We start from the raw sequence: 19,450 nt of genomic DNA on the forward strand, positions 1-19,450 counted from the left end.
AACCAAAGCCATACGTTCACTTCTTATATATATATATATATATATATATATATATATATATATATATACTTTTTTTTTTACTGTTGAATGTCAAAATGATGACCATGGAGGAATTATTTTTAGACAAGAAAGATAAAAAAAAAAAAAAAACGATTTTTAAGGCAAAACTAATAATTATTTTTGAACAAAATGATTTGGAATATATTCATTAAGACTCCCTAACCGAAATACTTCATCATTACAAGACCTAAAGTAAAAATGATGAGATAATTCAATAAGTTTAAATACCAAGTCAAGACTAGGACTTCCTAAGTACCTCTTATAAATGTCCAGTCAAAACTAAGACCTAACAAATCAAAATATTATATAATTAGCCTACATCAGGAATAAGACTTAATAAATAAAAAATATGAACGGTAGTTTTACTTTTTACACTCATGGGCTTCCATACTTTACAGTTTTTACTAAATGTCAAAACAACATTTCCATGGTGTTTGTTGGGCGACATTAACTAACAGATTTGCACTTTGTCATCATCCCCACAGACTGCAGTCAGACACTGTAAAGCCTGTGGTTGACTGCTGCTGAGCTTAGTGTAATTACAGCTGCTCCACAGGCTTGTTTGTCTCAGCTCGTGTGTGTTGTAATGCACATCAGTAACTGACTTTCTATCGATCGAGCTATCAGGTGATGTGTGTAGCCCCCTCTGCTGATTAGAAACCTTCACTGCACACTGACTGCTCATCTAGAAACAATGTGACGCTTCACTTTATTTTCCCCTTCTTCAGTTGTTTCCTTGTGAGTCTATCTGCGGAGGCTGAACGAGGCGTGATGCCTTCACTGACAACCTCGTTGAGCATGCTATTTCTGTCTGTGTGCCAGTGAGTAAAACATCTCACATACCTCTTCATAGGCGTCACAGAAAGGGCGTAGCTAATGAGTCTGTTGTGTTGCTAAGTTGCCTCATCAAAACAAATAGTTTGAAGATTTCCCCAGAAGGCGACGAGAAAACCTGTATTTAATATGATGCCATTCACAAAGTCCCGTGGGAATGTTATTCTGATTGCCAAGTTAAACAAGTTTAAAAAAATACAAATATCCACGAGTTGTACAAACAAGCTGTTGCTCTCTTGATGGTAACAGCGAAGGATCTCAGACATACTTTTTACTTTGTCCTTCCCCGAGCTGCCCTTATATATGAGCGCTCTAACGTAAAGCTTTTCTCTCAGCAGAGCGCGCAGGAGCGTCAAAGCGCAGCGCTGCGCCAAAAACACAAACACATGGAGGGGGGAGGGGGGGCGTGTGCGTAAACGGCGCACAAAACAGCGCAGCAGAAAGACACACTGAGGACAGAGGGTGCTGAGAGAAAAAAAAAAAGAGAGAGAAAACGGTTTTCAGGCTATGTAAAACTTGGCCGCTCGACAGGTTCTTATTTGCCTTTGACAGGAGATTCCCTACGCATCTGTCCAGGTGTCAAACTACACACAATAACGAGACTCGTGCGTTTTTCAAAATAAAACCACGGCATAGTCTCACAGCAACACCGAAAATGCATGAAAACAATGCACGCTGTATTACGAGGAAATATGTTATTATAACGAACTTTGCACGTTGATTCCTCTACTTCCATATACCTGAGTGTGTTGTTGTGGCACGGACACACATCCAATTAGTTATTAACTGTAGCCTAGATCACCACTCAAACGTTAAACCTCCACAGAAGCAAAATAGTTGAGTTATATGTTTGAAAAGAGGAAGTTAGACATAAAGTAACATCTCTATTGTCTAAACAACCCATAATGTGCTGTATCAACCTGATAGTATTCTTTTGAATGTTTAATGGGCCAAATACATACAAGTTTATGTTGGTCCCTATTATCTCTAACAGAAATCTTTTAAAATACTCTTGAATATTCAAACATCAGAATATTAGGGTCTTTCAGGGGATTGGTTTCCAATCTCCATTCCGGTTTAATTTCCAATCTTGATTATAACATAGGGTCAATATAGGGAAGGGTATCTTCTATTTTTTTTTTTAAAACAAACTCATTACTTCAGTGGAATTTTTACTTGTTTTTGTTGCATATTAACTAAAAAAAACAGCTATTATTTGTAAAATATAAACTTTCTGGATCCACAAGAGTTTAATCTCAACTTTTGAACTTGGATGAATCAATCAAGACAAAAACGAATTTCCTGCATTTCAAACTAAAACACTCAAATTCCAAGCAGCTGTCAAAAGTATCAGATTTAAATGTTATGTCAATTTTAAAAGAAAACTTTATATTGTCAGTAGGCCCTTGTTACAATACTTCATGTTTAAGTGCTCTAAAAAGGTCTGAATCATAGGATAGGCCTACACACATACACTGGAAAACACCTTGACCAACATATATTTTGATGAGGTAACAAGTGGCTATTTTAGAACATCTTTTAATGAAACCGGATAAGCCGTTATCTAAAATGCCACCTGTTTTCACATTTATTCTGAAGGTAATCCCCAGTATATCCGGTACGCGTGCAGCTCCCTGTGCGTAACTTGACGTGCCTGTCTTCTACATCGGGAGGGTGAAGCCGCATAACAGCGTTCCCACAATGCGGGCGTGAGGTGCTCCATGTAGTAGGGAACCAGGAGGAGGACAGCGGAGGGTTACACCGGCTTCACACCGAGGCACCCGGGGGGGTGAAGAAGCAAGGGGTGGGGGGGGGGAATTAAAAAAAATAAAACATGTCGAACCGAAAGCACCGGGACAACCAGGAGATCTGCGCCCGCAAGGTCCGCGAGCTGGCCCAGTCTGGAGTAAACAAACACTGCTTCGAGTGCAACCAGCCCGGGGTGACTTACACCGACATCACGGTGGGCAGCTTCGTCTGCACGTCGTGCTCCGGAATGCTGTGAGTGAACCCCCCCCCCCCCCCTCCTCGATCCTGCCGCGCCCCCTGGGATTATTTACTGCACATTTTTAGCATCAGTGTGTGAGGACAAACACATAATGGAGCAGAGGAGTAAAAGTACCAGGCCTGATATTGCACCATGCACCACGCCAGAGCCGGATTTACTTGGGGGGGGTTTCTTGATATTTCCAGCGTCCTTGTGGTTGCATAAATTAATTTACGCAGTGTCCACTTCTCTCTTGTCTGTCTCGTGCGTTTCTTCCAACAGCTTCATTAACGACAGACCGCTATAGCTGGTCATTTTCCAGCTCTGAGTTACGGTTCATTTCGTCATGGTGCAGGTTTGACACTACCTCTCTCTCTCTCTCTCTCTCTCTCTCTCTCTCTCTCTCTCTCTCTCTCTCTCTATCTCTATCTCCAGGCTCCTCTACAGTGTGGGCGCGTAGTGTGTGTGTGTGTGTGTGTGTGTGTGTGTGTGTGTGTGTGTGTGTGTGTGTGTGTGTGTGTGTGTGTGTGTGTGTGTGTGTGTGTGTGTGTGTGTGTGTGTGTGTGTGTGTGTGTGTGTGTGTGTGTGTGTGTGTGTGTGTGCTGTCACATTTTATTCTGCATGTAGTCCCCACACTCCTCAGGAAGACGGTTTCAGCACTCTATTGCGCAATCTTGCACACCTTCATCAAGGTGTCCCACTTAGTGTCCCCCCCCCCCCCCCCCCCCCCACACACACACACACACACACACACACACACACACACACACACACTCTAGCATGGACTAAATAGAAGGTTCTGGTTTCTGGAAACATGTTGCTCTGTATTTTTACACCGGTTCTGCCCTGTTATTCACAGTCACGTGACAGACATTTCCTCTCCCACCTGCTCTGTCCCTCTAGTCCTCTCTCAGAGGAATCACTGCACGTCTTAGGATTTTTTATTTATTTTTTATTTTTTTGTTGTTGCCTTTTTTTATTTTTTTTAACTGTAAATACTGTCTCTCCATCTCTCCTCTGTGTCCCAGGAGAGGCCTCAACCCTCCACATAGAGTCAAGTCCATCTCCATGACAACCTTCTCACAACAGGAGGTGGAATTCCTTCAAAATCATGGCAACGAGGTGAGTGATGTCCATAAAACGTAAAAAAAAAAAAAAAAAAATGCTGCTACATTCATTCACAAAAATGAATCAAAATGATTTTTTTTCTTGTATTATAAACAATTAAAATAACAAATGAGGAGCTTGTTTTCTTGTTGTCACGTTTGTTTTGGTTCAGGCTGAGGTTTTAGACTCATTAAACTCATAGCATGGCTGCTGCATTTGCGGCAGCTAATGGGGATCTGAGTAAAGGAAAATTCTGGCCCGTATACAGAAAATGAAATGTCCCTCATGGCTCACCATTTGAACCAGTCTTTGTGGTAGCGCTTTTTTTTCGGCCAGCTCATATGGAGCCAAGAAACAAAAGAAGCAGCCATGTCTGTCCCACCCAAACCACCATCTACTTCCTCTGTATGTGTGTGTGTGTGTGTGTTATACTAGTGTTTCCCCAACTGTTTTCAAATAGGGCGGTGAAAAATGTCTGTCTTAATGTGCAGGGTGACATCTTCTTATCGTGTTTCTGTCTGATTCATAGAGTAAAATCACAAAGTGTTAGTGAGAACCAGTACATGTTTGTTATCCTGCAATAGTCCTTTATGAAAACAGCCACCAAATCCCTTCTGTAATGCTAGCTTACCAATTATTTATTGTCAAATATCCAGATTGTCCTCAAAAATCCAGTGTTGCTTGAGGTACACGGAGCTGCCATGACACCAAGTGCATTTAGCAGTGTTTTTAATTAGGCAAATTTGATCTTTATTGCTCATTTCTTTTATCCATGAAACCAAAAGATATGGAAAAATGAGGTTCATGTAAATTACACCTCTTGTAACGTCTGTTGAAATGCAGTGAAAACATAGTATGAATTTGAAAAAAGACTTCCTACAGAACCTGTTTTGGAAGCTGCTGGCGTGGGCAGCACTCTCTCCGGAGCTTATATCACTGAAATGAAATCGTGAAGTGTTTCAGGCTATCAAGATAAGTGCTGTGCGTTTTATCAGCTCGTTGTAGGACAGGATGTGTGTGTGTGTGTGTGTGAGAGTGTTGGAGTCAAGTATAATGTGAGCAGAGGCAGAGGTGTGCATGGTCCAGCTTTCTCCCCCCCACATGATCCTCTGGAGAGTGAAGCGGACAGGCATGAATCATACGCTGTAATATCTGCCGCCGCACTCTGACTCCTGAACCGGACATGAATCACTGATGGGAAATCTCTGTTTGTGAGATATCCTCTGACACTAAATGTCAAACACAAGCAGGGATGTTTGTTTGATGTTATGATCAAGGAGTCTGACACTGAACCATTTTTGATGTGGAATAATCTCACAAATCAGCATGATTTCAAAGTGTTTTCCTGATCCTTTCAATGTGTGTGTGTGTGTGTGTGTGTGTAGGTCGGGAGGAGGACTTGGCTTTGTGTGTTTGACCCAAAGACAGACGGCTGCTCCGACATGAAGGACTCTCAGAAGTTCAAAGAGTTCCTTCAGGACAAGTATGAAAAGAAAAAGTGGTGAGTTTTTTAGGCTGTGTCTGCGCTACATCACCCTAATGTGATCGTGCAGTAAAACTACAGCCTAAGAAGGACTTTAATCAGAACTATATACTCATGATTACTGTTTTGATCCGTAAATACAAAGTGTTTATGAAATTTCAAGAAAAATTACAAGTTCATTTTGCCACATTTGGGAACTTCAAATTGTCTATTTTTCCTCAACAGACTTTCCAGACCCCTTGAAAGATTCAGTTTATTAAATTATTAGATGAAACAAAACTTAAATTCCTCAATATAATAGATATTCTGGCCGTGTTGCATTCAAACGTAATAATATCAGCCCTAGCTGTGCTTTGTTTGAAGTGCTAATTGGAGAATGTTAACATGCTAACATCATAAACTGATTGACCAAGCCTGCTCAATATATTTTTTTTACATTTACATATATTTACATTTGAACATTGTTAATATAGGAATTTATGAATGTAGCCCCAGCATTAAGTCAAAAAATGACTCAGCTGAACTGTGCTAGCGCCAGTTAGCAAACGTTAGCTTGCTTACAAGCTAAATTTAGGCACTTAGCATTATACCTGCCAAACAGGTTAGTCATACGTGCATTACAGAGCATTAATACTTGATGTAGAACCCTTTTAGCTGCTGTGCTTGTATGAAACTTACTTAAAGTTAGTAGGCTGATGTTAACTAATAGCACCAGCATGAGTTTGTTAATATTCACAGAGGGCTTTTAGTCATGTTTTGGCGTTTTTGTTTTTGGAAATTGTTTTAAGCAATAAGGATTTGTCCAAAATTAGTAGAGATGAATTTTCTGACTGAGTTGTAGACTCATTGTTTAATCTGTGAACTCATTACAGCATAATGCTGAACAATTTAGATTCAAACAACATCTAATGACGTTTGTTCCAAATTTAGCCATTCACTGTTTGAAATGGAGACGCCCACTCATAAAAATTAACTCAGGATAATAGCTGCTTTCATGCTGGGAATAAAAAAAAAACAGCCATTATTAAGGTTTAGTTTCAGCGCCCCTGAAATGTTCTCTGTCACGATGTTTGGTAGGAGGAATACTGATTACACATCAAGTTTTAATTGTGCTTTTTATGAGGCTGGTTAGTCACAGATAACTGCATTCAGTCACCCGTCTCTTTCAGGCATTTTTCCAAAAGTAAGAATCGGAGGGATGTCGAGGGTCCTTGGAGCCCCGGGGTCCAGCCTGTGCCCCCTTCACTTGGTCCTTTAGCGAGCCAGGCCCCTACTCATAACATGCCCCCCAACGCCAGGTCTGCAAGGCCCATGGTAAGAGATTTTAAAGTGTTGTAGTTGTGCTTGTGAAGGATAGAGAACGTGATAAAGATGAAGGGGACAGCAGTGAGAGGATGAGAATTTACAAGAGAAAGTGTTTAGGTGTGGTAGAAGAAGAGGAACTGAAAGAGGAAGTGAGAGCAGCCAAAGAGTGTCCAAAAAAGAAACCGAGAATATAAGGTGAAGAGACTACCTAATTTGCTGCCTCACAGAGATAGAGACTCATGGGCAGCGAGCGGGCCAGGTATCATTAACATCAGAGCTTCTGCTTATGAATTATTGAGAAACCATGAAAGAGACTCACTTTTTTCTGCCTTTGTGTCTCCCTCCACCTCCCATCTGCTTCCCTCTCTCTCCACCTCTTGTTCTGTAGTCTCAGGCCCAGATGCCATCGTGGGATCGAAATCCTGCGATATCGCCTGCCGACATGCGGGCGGATGTGTTCACCGCTCGGCCGTCGCGCTCCCAAAGCTTCAGAGACCCCCCTCTGAAAGGTCAGGGGTCAATCTGCATCAGAGGAGATGATATTTTTGGACTGTATCGACCGACCCATTCACCTTTTTCTTCTTTTGCCTCTCTCTGATATAGATCCCACACTGTGTGGTATAGAAAGACAGCGGCCAGGCTCTCTGTCATCGGTGTTGGGTGCTCAGAGCCACGCCCCCTCCTTCCCTGCCCTCCCACGGCCCTCAGGTGTGTCTCCCTTTAACCACCCATTTCTTATGGACAAAATGACTTATTGATATATTTTGTAGCGTTTTCAGAATAAGAATGCTAACAGGTTCTTTCATTAATCATTTCAATTTGAACAAATTCACAAAAATCTAATATGTGGAAATATTTTTCATACTTCAGGAGAAAGAGTGTACAGTGCAAAAAAGCCTTCTGAGATGTCCTTCAGCTGTTTGTGTTAATACCTCTGCCACATATTGAGGGATTGTTTTAGAAAATAGCTGCCTGGTGATTGGATCACACCTACAGCTTAAAGGATATGTCGCAATATTGATTCTCTAGTTTAATCTCAACTTGTTGTTTACCATTATTGTCTATAAAAAAACACACTGGATGGAATGACTTTACTACCATTAATTCATTGACTTTACTTATTTAAGCCCAACAGATATTAAATTCTGTCATCGATACTGATTTTAGTAGCAAGGAGCAGCTCTCTGATTACCAATGGCAGTCGGTATAGTGTGGTTTCTGCATTTATTTTGATATGGCCTTGCACAGAAGTCTATTTTCTTGAACAAATTATTGAGGGATAAATAACTTAAATACATATTTTCAACTACATCTGATATGCAGATATCTGCTATTGGCCAAATCAACAGACAACAACATTTTCAGTCAGGCACTAGTGGTTATTTTGAAATCCTATTTCAAAGCAATATCTTGCTTATGTAAATACCCACGAGGGAAACAAAGGTTTTAATGCTGAAAATAGTCTCTAAAATGCAGAGAATGGATTCACATCCTCTTCTAGAACAAATGGGTTTTGGGGCTAAGGGTGAAGTAACACAATTATAGTTTATTTCTTTTCATGGTATTAGAGGGAAAAAAAACTCCATCTGAACACCAACCTTACCCTCTTAGCAGTCTTCATTTATATTTAGTAAACGTTCTGGCACTTATGTTGGAATTTAACAAGGCATAACTGCTTTTCAATTAGCCTGTGTACAAAATGGACTGCTATATTCCAGACAGTTTATGAGCACACTGCCCTCCTGTTTCTCCTTTAAGGAAGCTAATGCAGTTACATGAATAAAAAATAATTCGTACTCCACTCTTTTCTTATCTCTTCCACGGGGGCTCAAACTGTTCAATTTGTCAGTGCAGAGTGTTTTAATCGTCCAGAATGTGCAAAAATTATTTTCACGGATTCTGATGATGCTTTCTACTCATCACTGCTGCCTCAAAGTGTCACTTTGAGAAGGACAAAAGAAGGGAACTACTTAGCTTTCAGGCAATTTTCATTCTGACAGTTTTTTTTTTCTTTACCATATCATGTTTAATTTTAAATGGCTCCATATCTTCATCCAATTTCACTGAATTCCTTTTTTAATGGCATTTCTTTTCTCTCTCAATGTATCCCTCCTCCTTCTTTCTGTCTGTTTTATCTCACTGTCCTCTTTCCCCCCGACCTCTTAGCCAGTAGCACTTTCAAAAACCACTTCACTTTAGGTAAGACACGGCACCAACAGATGCATTTGAGTGTGTGCTGAATGGCTGGGATCAATAAGCTCTTCCATGCTGTGTCATTCATGATAAGACACCTAATCTGTGAGCCCTGCTCGCGTTGACTGCGCTAGTGAATTTAGCTTTATTTTAAACCGTTTGACTGACGACACAGCGCTCTATATTCGCAAAGCTCCCTTGCTTGTGTCACTCGCTGATATTTGGGTCGATCATTTTCTTCATCACCCAGGTTTTCTCACTTCAAAGCCAAGATTTAAAGCCTGGGAGGGTCAAGGAGACACACACACTGTTCCCTGAGAGGGAGAAAAAGAAAGAACAAGTTTGAAGTCATGCTATTTTTAGCTAAGCTGCTGCCCCCGTCAGCACAGGGCAGCTGATATTTCTCGCCACGTTGGCGTTGAAGCACTTAAAAAGTATGTAGGGCGCAGCTGTATTCCCACAATACACATTTACATCCCAAACAAGTACTCCCAAATTCAAGTGTGCTACTCCCAAATTCAAGTGTGCTAGCAAATTTAAGCACACATCTCTAGACTTGCAGTAGTAGCCTGTATAATCACATCCCAAAAATAGCTAGCTTCACGGTGGCATGCTTTATATCTACAGATACTTTTTAATATCAGGTCTGGCCTCTGTCAATGACTCCTTAGAGTCCCATGTAGAAAACAACACCCATTTTCATTTGTATCTCCATGCTAACACTATCGGCTAATGCTAGCATGCTTTGTGGCTAATGTTTGCTTGCTAACTGCAATGATAAAATCCTATTTTCTGCCTTGTAACCCTCTAATAGTTGTGTTTTGTGCGTGGTGCTTTAAAAAACTACCCGAGAACTTGTTAACCTGCTGCTTTCCCTTCACTGTTTATGTTTAAATGCTTAAACCCCGACGTCATGCTAATTATGTAAAGCCAGCCCCGCTTATGACTAGCCTCAGAGCATGGAAATGTTCTAATAGCATGAGATTAATTGCAGTTTTCTGAGCCTACTGTATGCCTCTCTTATCAATGTATTTGTCATTTAGATTTAACATCAACACCATTGAGATCAATTAGTATTAGCCAGGATAACTCTGATTATGACATGATCTAGATGTAGCATTTTAGCTCTCTGTTTCTCAAACATGTTCCCCTGGATTTGTTTGGGTCTGTTGAGTGGTTATTTAGTTGCCGTTTTGTAGCTTTCAATTTGTCTACTTGATCTTCCTCAACAGATCAAGTTTGAATTTTTTCTTGTCATTAAATAGATTTTTGCACTTTCAGGTGTTAAAAACGTTATGGAAGGCTCTAAAGGATTATTTTACTGTGTATCCATTCTTCATCTGCTGTTTCCAAAGTCAATAATTGACTAACTAACAAACAGGAAGGAGAAGTTCTCAAGAGCTCAGAGATTTCTTTTTTTTATCTCAACATCAACCTCTCCTTCACAACCTGGCAAACGTCATGTGCTTGAGGAATGTTGTGATACCAAGGAAACCTCTAAACTTGTCGCCAAATGTACCTCATGGGGGAGATTGCTGCGATTGTTTTCTCCACGTGAGGTCCACAGTTTGTGCTTGACCTTTGAAACAGCAGCTGAGAAAACAATATCACTTCAGTCCGTTTAATCTGTTTTAGTCCCCTGTTCTGGGGCTTTGGATTACATCCCATGATCTTCTTCAGTTGATTGAGTAGATAAAAGATTATGTGAGATGATCAGGGGCTAGAGAGCAGCTACTAAATGGTCTTTGACTGAAGAAAGCCTTTCTCTCACTGTTTTTGTTTGTAGTTTTCAATGATCTTAAGCATCAGGCATCAGATTGTGTTGGACAGTTGTTACAATAACAAGTACATTTGAACATATTCAAGAGGAAAACTTGATTTAATCATGTTCGAGTCTGTTTTTTGTGAAATTACCTCTTAATTTTAAATTTTCTTTAGTGCATTGCTCAAAATGATATGCATTATTTACTCCCTGGAATGTTATTCACCGCTTCATGGGGGGTATAATCAGGCCATAGGCTTGGTTATAACTCTAAAGGTTTAAAAGCTCCACATAGTGAACTACACATATGTCAGAAAAGCTCTCCTGGACCGTCTTTGCACTGAACCTCCATCTGGTGTCTTGCCCACAGGTCGAACAGTATCTGCCTCAGGGGTCACGGGGCCTTTCAGGGCTTTCCCCAAGTCTATCAGCGTTGACTTTGGAGGTCTGAGCCACCCTCAGACGCAGCCTCTGCCTCAGTCTCTGTCCCAGCAGCAGCAGCAGCAGCAGCCGCAGTCTGGAAGTGTCGGCCAGACGACGACAACCCAGGTCATCGGCTCCAACCCCGGGGACAGATACGCTGCAGTGTCACATCTGGACAGTGTGTTCTCCGACCCGCCAGTAGGCACAGGTGGGGATTTTTGTGTCAGTGGATAGTAGATGCTTTGCGCAACTTTCTTTAACTCTATACTTACACATTACCAAGCATAAAGTTGCTTTTTACTTTTCAGATTAAGAATTTAGAAATGTAAACGCACCACAATCTTGCATAATATACACGCCAAGGTAGATACATTTCCCAACATGTTTTTGACCTTTGACCCCTTACAAATAAAATGTCCAGTCGGTGATTGAGCTGCATTAGTCGATCAATAGGAAATGAAAAGTACTTTGACAATCAATTAAATGAGTCAGTAATTTTCAAGCAAAAACATCAAATATTGTTTTGTTCCAGCTTCTTAATCTGGAGGCTTTTCTGTGTTATTTATATTTAGTCTTTTATTTATAGAAAGTCTTTACACATTCTTTTTTTAAATTTTGACATTTTAAAGAGCTAAAGATCGTCAATCAATATATTAATCTGCAGATTGGTCAGTTATGACAAACACTAATGTTAGTCACTGCTTCCCTCTTGGGCTCCATTGTCTTATTTTACACTTTATGTAAAATAAGGGGGAGGAAATAGTTCAAATTTCGAATGAAGAGAAAAGTTAGAGAGAAGTCTCTTTGCTAGCACACGTTTTTCTGCAGAGTGAGTTATTTTGGGGCACGTTTTAATTTTTAAATTGAGGTAGAACATTGATTGAAGCAGTGTTTCTCAACTGGTTGGTCGGGACCCAAAAGTGGGTCACGAATGTGTGCCTAGGAAAAACATTGTGTCAAAGTCTATTAAGTGTTTCAAAACATGTTTGTTTTTATTTCATGTCTTTGTTCTGTCTCGGTCTGAGGTCCAAACGGCACCACTTTTCATTGAACAATTCTGATTGGTTAAAAAATATCTGAAATTCAGGTTGGGATTTTTCATGAGGGAGTTGGTGGTGGGTCCAGATGCTGGAGCAGTTGAGAACCACTGGATTAAAGGACATTTACTTGTTAAAAAAGAAAAAAGAAAAGGTCACTTTGTTGAACTTGCCCTTCCTCTGAAGACCTGAATACTTTCACAACAAGTCCGAGCACAGATATGGTGAGAGTTAAAATGTGCATGTCATGCAGATTGTCACGGCCAGCTCAACGAGGTTACATAACATCCTTACTCCAAATACCGAGGCTTTTAGCTGCTGAATTATGCTCATTGTGTTTGCTCTGGACCATGCTCAGTCTTATTCAAAGGACCTTGTTGACATGCTTTCAAAAACATCGGCTGTACTCGTTTAACAAGTGAGACGCTGGTTTTTAACGTTCAGGGCTCATGTGAGAAACCCTCCAGCTCCCTACAACAAGCTTTGTTGTTCTTCATCGAAGCCTCCCCGGCTGCCACAGTAATGAGGTTATTGATCCCCCCCTCCCCCCCTGCTCTCTTTGATTCATGTCAAGTCAAACACATATTTTATTCAGGGGATTTTTTCTGCTTTCTTTCTCTGATGATTTAAATGCTTGACATCAACTCTTTGAGCTCTTTGTTAGATTTTCTTTTACACACATTTTTTGGCTAATAGAAGCAGCATTTGATCTCTTCATGGAAACTCATTAAAGCCCCGTGGTTAAGTTCTGTCTGAAATGCTTGTCCACAGCTCCCCCTGCTGGGCCTCCGCAGTACAGCACCCTCTTTGGAAACAGGCTCTCCTCCAGCTCAACTCCTGCCAGGTAGGAGAGACATTCAGCTCCGGAATGACGAGATTATTTCTTAAAGTGTACAACCACCACAAAGGACTATTACGGCCACATACAGGGAGGAAAACAAATCTGAGATGTCGAGATTAAAGTCATACATTTACGAGAATAAAGTGGTCATTTTAGTCTATAGTTATATCAGAAGAGCAGCAGCCGCTTGTATGAAAATTATGTTTTAAAACATCAGTTTGACAAGTTCTCAAATCGTCCCATTAATGTGTTGGGACTTTACTTCAGCAGATATGAAACTAAATCACTTTGTCATACAATATCAGGACCTTGAAAAGATACTGAGACTTAAAATTTACAGTTTTATTCTTGTAAATTTACGACTTTAATGTGGTGAATATTTGACTTTAATCATGTATATTTACAGCTGTAATCTGGCCCTAATACTCTGTAGTACAGCAACAACAGAAAACCACTAAAAAAAAAAACAACACCTCCAAAAAAACAAGGCACAAACATAACAAGGAAATGATGACAGGACAGCACCTAGATCAGGGCTCACAGCCGTGGAACAACATTTTACAACATCTGTTACAAAACTACTGTAACACAAAAAAGAGATCAACAGCATAAAGTCACTAGGTTTAGTACAATAAAAATGAAGGGAGGAAAAGTTTTAATAATCATAATAAAAACAGGAGAAAAGAGTAATAATTCAATTCAATCTAATCTTTAATGAGATTAGATTCACATTAAGAATCCAGCCCTCTGTAGTCAATCTGTCATTTCTCATGGTACATGATCTTAGACTGGTCGTGTATTGTTTCCCTTTAGTGTATCAGAGAGGCTCTCTTCTCATTGGTCAAACCTTGTCTAGTTCTCTGTAGCGCTGTGTTACCGTTGAGGGTTTGTGAATGACATGATTTAAAAATCTCCTAGAAATGTGAGCTTTTATTTTGACATGATGTTTGAACTTCCTCTGAACTCTGCTCTGCTTTTACATAGTTTTTTTTATGATTACCTTTACATGTTAAACTTTTGTAAGGCAAGGCAAGATTATTGATATAGCACACTTCAGCAACAAGGCATTTCAAAGTGCTTCACACAAGACATCAAAAGCATCATGACAGAGGAACGAAAAGAAACATTCAAATAGAAAATAAAAAAAATCACTGAAATTATTAAATCTGAGAATATGTTCAAATAAAAATAATTCAAATGGAATTACTTGAACTAAATAAATTAAAAATATAAAAAGTTGCAGAGTTAAAGTTTAAAATCTTCTTAAAATTGTTTAATGAAAGGCAGCTGTAAACATACACATGTATTTTTCTCTTTTTAAGTCACTTTGATATTTACCTTTTTTAAATTCAGCCTCTGTTTTATTTGATTTAATTAAGCTCCACTTTAAACTTTTGCCTCTTGGACTTTAAGAGCAACACTTTTTTTTAAAATGTCACATTTGTGTTTTGGTTTATGTTATTTAAGATCCGACTGTTTGTGGAGCGTGGTTAAAGGCCGTATTCTGTTTGATTGTTGTTGTTTTTTTTGTCTGCTTTCCTCAGCTCCCCCGGTGTCGATACGGTCTCCAGCTCCCAAACCTTTGCCAGTAAGTACCGAGCACGACTGCATTGATCCTCCTGCTAAGCTGCTCTGTATTTACCTGCAGCTCCTTCTCTTTAAAGCTGCAGGACTCTTCTTGATTAGGATGCATGTGTGTCTGAGCAGGCAGGAATGCACCACCACTCACTGTGAATTATCTCTCTCTCTCTCTCTCTTTGCTGTGTGTCTCAGATTTCCCAAACCCATTCAGCTCCAGCTCGGCCTCCCAGCAGCCCCCTGCCCTCTCCCCCAGTAACCCCTTCAGCAACGCTTCAGGAGGTGAGACTCATGTTTGGGAGGTCTTCAGCCATTTAACATCTACACGGGAAAAGGTCACAACAAAACTGTTCTCCAGGACTAAACTACAATCACTGTGTAATTCACTCCTAAAATGTGTAAAGGAAACACACAAACAGTGAGCATGTGAATTCTTTAACCTCCTTTGAAGACCTCCTAAGTTTAAACTAAAGCCGACGTGTAATATTTATGATTATTGAAAAACTTCTAGTTCAGTTCTGTTCATGTTCCCCTCAGCTCTGCAGCTTCACTTTAGTGACTTACAGCTTCAGTGTGACTGCAGCTTCATTTTGAATTATTAAATGATCTCATTTATTGATGTATTCACTTTCTGTGGGACCGGTGCTGTAGCTCATTACTTCTTGTGTCAGCTCTGGGCTTCCATAGAAAACACAGAAAACTCTTCTCTGTGATTTGTCTCACTCTAATGTCAGCTAATGACCTTTAAAAAAAAGTATATAACTGTATCTGATGTAACTGTGTGTGTGTGTGTGTGTGTGTGTGTCTTCTCCAGGTGACTCCAGTGCGTTTGTCACATCGCCCACCTCTGTTTTTCCTCCGTCCGCCTCCTTCCCAGCACCAGCCTCCCAGAATGCATTTCCCCATGAGTCAGCTGGCAACCAGGAAGCCAATGGTAAAGTTTTATAAGCAATTATTAAGGTCTGTTGTGAAAACTTCTAGAACTGAAGAGTGTCAGTGACCTAATAATGAACCTTGAAGTAGGTTAACACCTTTAGATTTTTTTTGTATGAAAATAACAATAAAAGAAGCCTCTAAAGTCTTTTTTTTAACTTTCTGTACATAGTAACATAAAACAAACATCTGTATACAGTTTTACACTGGATGTCATGAAATTGACCACATTTTTTAGGAAAAAACGATTTTAAGACAGGACTCAAGGACTTCTTTGCTATTGGTTGAAGCTGTGAATCAAAGTTCGCCGAAGTCACTTGTGTCTTCTCATAGGAGTGAGCAGACTCATATTCAACAATGCTCACAAAATAATGACCGGGCTCCAAACATGTGCTGAGTTTTTAATTTTTCAAGATTTACTTTTGGCCTTTATTAGAAAGACAGGACGGTGTATAGAGTCAGAAAAGAGAGAGTGGGGGAATGACATGCAGGAAAGGAATTAAAACCCTGCCTGCTTCAAAGACTACCGCCGCTGTCCAACTGGTCCGACTGCGCCCCCGTGCTGAGGTTTTAACGTTTTAAAAGAGTTGCTAACCACTCTGTGCTTCGTTGTTAACTGGCTAATGAAAAGAATGCTAACTTGCAAACGGTTGTGATGTGGTGAGCGTGGTAAATAATAAATATTCAGCTCAGCGCGCGGTCACATCGATGCGACACTCAGACGTTTTGAAGGGATTGTTGGGAAGTATATGGCAATAAGAATAAGTTCTGATGGGCTGGAGAAACACCAAATGTATCTTAAATAATCATCAGGGGGTCATAGATGGTTGCAATACATTTAAAGAAAATCCATCAAATATATTTTGAGATATTCAACTTTAAAAACCTGATATGATGCTGCTAAATGAAAGTCATTAAAACACATCTTCTGTGCACAATGAATGCCTGCACATATTTAATCTCTGTGGCTACATACATACTGCTAAGCTAATTGATGTCATATATTTGACATAGAACATGGTGTGCAGTAAAATAAAAGCCTGCATACATACTGTATAGATAGAGCTGGCAGTTTGACACGTACTGTATGTGCTCAGGCTGCACATCAAACACTGAGGAGCTGAGAGGCATGAGCCCGCCTCAGATGTTTCATTATCTCTACAGTGACCACTCGCATCACCGCAGGAATACTAATTCACACAGTCAGTAGATTGCAGTCTGCAGTTTCAGCCTTCAGTCTTCACATCACTGAAAAATGATTTTTTTTTTGTGTGTGTTTTTCAGGTTTTGCCTCCTTTCCTGCGCCTGACTCTCAGTCCAAAGTCCCTCGACCCATGTCGGTGAACCCGTTCACGGTGCGTTCAATGCCTTGCCAGTTATAGTTGTTGTTGCAATAGTGAATTCAAAGTTTCTTTATCACAGGAACTGAAATGTTCTAGATCATTTTGGGACATTATCTGATATTTTCACACATTCACCTCACAGATTTATTTTAGATTGCCTGTGTCAGGCACACTTTCACCACTTAGGAAGGATAAGGAAGTGAAGGGAAGACTTGTGTAAATCAGTGTACTTCTTGTGATGACAGATACAACAGAAAACTCAAAGTACTTGGTCTTTTTCGATTCTCTGATTTTTTTTTTAAAATGTACAAATCCAAAACAAGGAGTTGGTAGTAGTGGCTGTTTGTGGGTTAAAGCACCTGTTAAAAACAAATAGGTTGTGTTGATTTTGGCATTTATCTCTTTGCTGATCTTGTCCTGTACCTCTGTGAGTATTGCGTAAAAAAAAAAAAAAAAGGATTTTTCTAAATGTCTAACATGCAATAGTAAATGTAACAGTTTTAACTTTCATGAAGTCGTCAACCACTCCCACCAATAGTGCCATGAAATCACGCCTCTGTTGCCAAAACCCGTTAATTAATTGTTAGCCTATTTAAGCGTGCACGTGTCATTTTGCTTATGCAGAGTTAAAACTCATATATGAGTGAATGAGGCCCAATATGAAAAAGTTACAAAAGGTGGTCCTGCAGGGTGCGTCTCATGTGACACCCACCTAGCAGCAGGGGGAACATGCCTATACAATATCTCATTTATAGAGAAATAATACTTTTTTTTTTGCTTTTGCAGCTCGTATAGACGCATCACTAATAATTCAGTTTCCTCCTCAGCTGGAGCTTTAATACCCTGCAACATATACTAGAACATTTCCACTACACAAGCTCAACTATTGGAAACAATATTCAGACAAATGAGGTGAAGAGTAAAGAGGATCTAGAAGTAAAGCCCCGCTCAGCATGAACGCCGTCATCTCCCCGTCCTCTCACACGACGAATATTCCAGACTACGACCTGCTGCGTTCACACACACTCATCATGACTTCATAGGAACATTGTATTTGGAGGCTGGCAGGAAACAAAAAAAAAACTCTGCATAAAGTCAGGGTGAACAAATTGAACTGTTTGTGTTCACACAAAGTCAGGGCACGTTCAGGAGGGCAGAGAATTTCTGAGAAGGGCTAACGTGCACTTCAGGGGGATAAAAATAAGTAAGGAGAGGAGGCTTCTTGTAGGCTTCTTCTTCTCCTCTCCACCTCTTTCTCACGCTGCCTTTCTTGTGTTTCAGGGGAATGTTTACCCGAGTCGAGGAGCGTCGCGGAATCCTTTCATCTGATCCCCCTGCTCCTCTCCTTACCTCCAGTTCATCTCTGGGAAAACCGAGGGGAGGAGTGAACCTGAGGAGTCGCTGCCATTTCAATGCCTTTTGGAGTATTTTCATCCCCTCCTCTCCTCTCCTCTCCTCTTCCTGTCTCTCCCCTCTATCTCTGTCTGTGTTTACGTGTTTGTAGAGGGGGGGAAAAAAAAGAAAAGGTGTGAATGTAATTATGTAATCTGTGTATGTATGCGTGAGCGTGTTTTCCCCCCCTTCCTGCTGTTGATCTGTCTAAAAGGTGTTTGTGTGCCAGTAGACGCCACCTCAGGGCTCTGTGGGAGTCACGAGTGAAAAGACGCCTCTATGATTTTTGCAGAAACACACACACACACACGTTGCTGCTGCTGCTGCTACTTTAATTTCATCTCCTGCTTAGAAAGTGCATAAGAAACCTGTCGCCGGTGAATTCATTTGCGTTTGTCTCAGTTTCCAAAGGAAAACGAAAGTTGAGAGAGTTTTTCACAGATTGTTCAAACAGCCTTAAACGCCTCCTTGATGCATGAGAATTAGCATTGAGAGACAATCCGGGCTTCTCTCAGTAGTGTGTACGCGGAACATGTTTGCATTTGTCACTGTTTCTTTGTTTCCTCTTTTAAGGAGAGTCTATGTTTTCCACTCCAAGGCTGCATGCGCTTTGAGGGCTAAAAGGAGATGCTACTGAATGTAAAAAGCAATGTCAGAATTACTAAAAATGTATATAGATATAAAAAAAAAAAAAAGATCATTGCTTCATGTACCGGACCAAAATGTTTCTCGCTTGTTCTTCTGTTTGGTTCTTTTTTTTTTCGGTTGACATGGAGGCAAAGTTTGTGTTCTTTTTTTTTTGCCAACACAAAAAAAAAAAGAAGAGATTCATGTAACAGCGTCTTTGTATTGACAAGTATTCATGTTCATAAAATCAATTTGTTGCTTCTTAAGACTCTTAGTGTTGTTGTTTTTTTTTTTTTACATAAATGTGTGAAATTAATCTCCTACTAACTAATACACACGCTAAATATGAACTTTGAATTATTGAGTGTTATAAAAAGGCTTTTTTAAAAAAAAAAGAAACTGCACTGATTAATTTAACCAGCAGGGGGCGCGTGACACTTACTTTTCCCCGACCTCGTGCACAAGGTTACTTGCGGATGCATATTACATAACATAGATACTGCATAAGGATATAGTACAAATATAGAAACCTTTTATGGCTTCAG

At 40.1% G+C, this 19,450-nt stretch overlaps 1 protein-coding gene across 2 annotated transcripts; it reads left to right on the forward strand.

The window, feature by feature from the left end:
* The first annotated feature begins 2,609 nt into the window (after positions 1-2,609).
* agfg2 (ArfGAP with FG repeats 2) lies at positions 2,610-19,171 on the forward strand. 2 transcript variants are annotated; one of them, XM_020629209.3, is made up of 14 exons: positions 2,610-2,895; positions 3,910-4,003; positions 5,374-5,489; positions 6,641-6,785; positions 7,165-7,285; positions 7,380-7,484; positions 8,943-8,975; positions 11,102-11,362; positions 12,963-13,035; positions 14,577-14,620; positions 14,806-14,892; positions 15,425-15,544; positions 16,828-16,898; positions 18,168-19,171. In XM_020629209.3, the coding sequence occupies exons 1-14, from the start codon at positions 2,729-2,731 to the stop codon at positions 18,213-18,215; spliced, it is 1,485 nt and encodes a 494-aa protein (XP_020484865.1). In that variant the 5' UTR covers positions 2,610-2,728; the 3' UTR covers positions 18,216-19,171. The 2 variants fall into 2 exon arrangements, with proteins under 2 accessions (XP_020484865.1, XP_020484866.1); XM_020629210.3 differs by lacking the exon at positions 8,943-8,975.
* The last annotated feature ends 279 nt before the right edge of the window (positions 19,172-19,450 follow it).

Source organism: Labrus bergylta, chromosome 22 (assembly GCF_963930695.1).
Source record: "Labrus bergylta chromosome 22, fLabBer1.1, whole genome shotgun sequence".
NCBI lineage: Eukaryota > Metazoa > Chordata > Actinopteri > Labriformes > Labridae > Labrus > Labrus bergylta.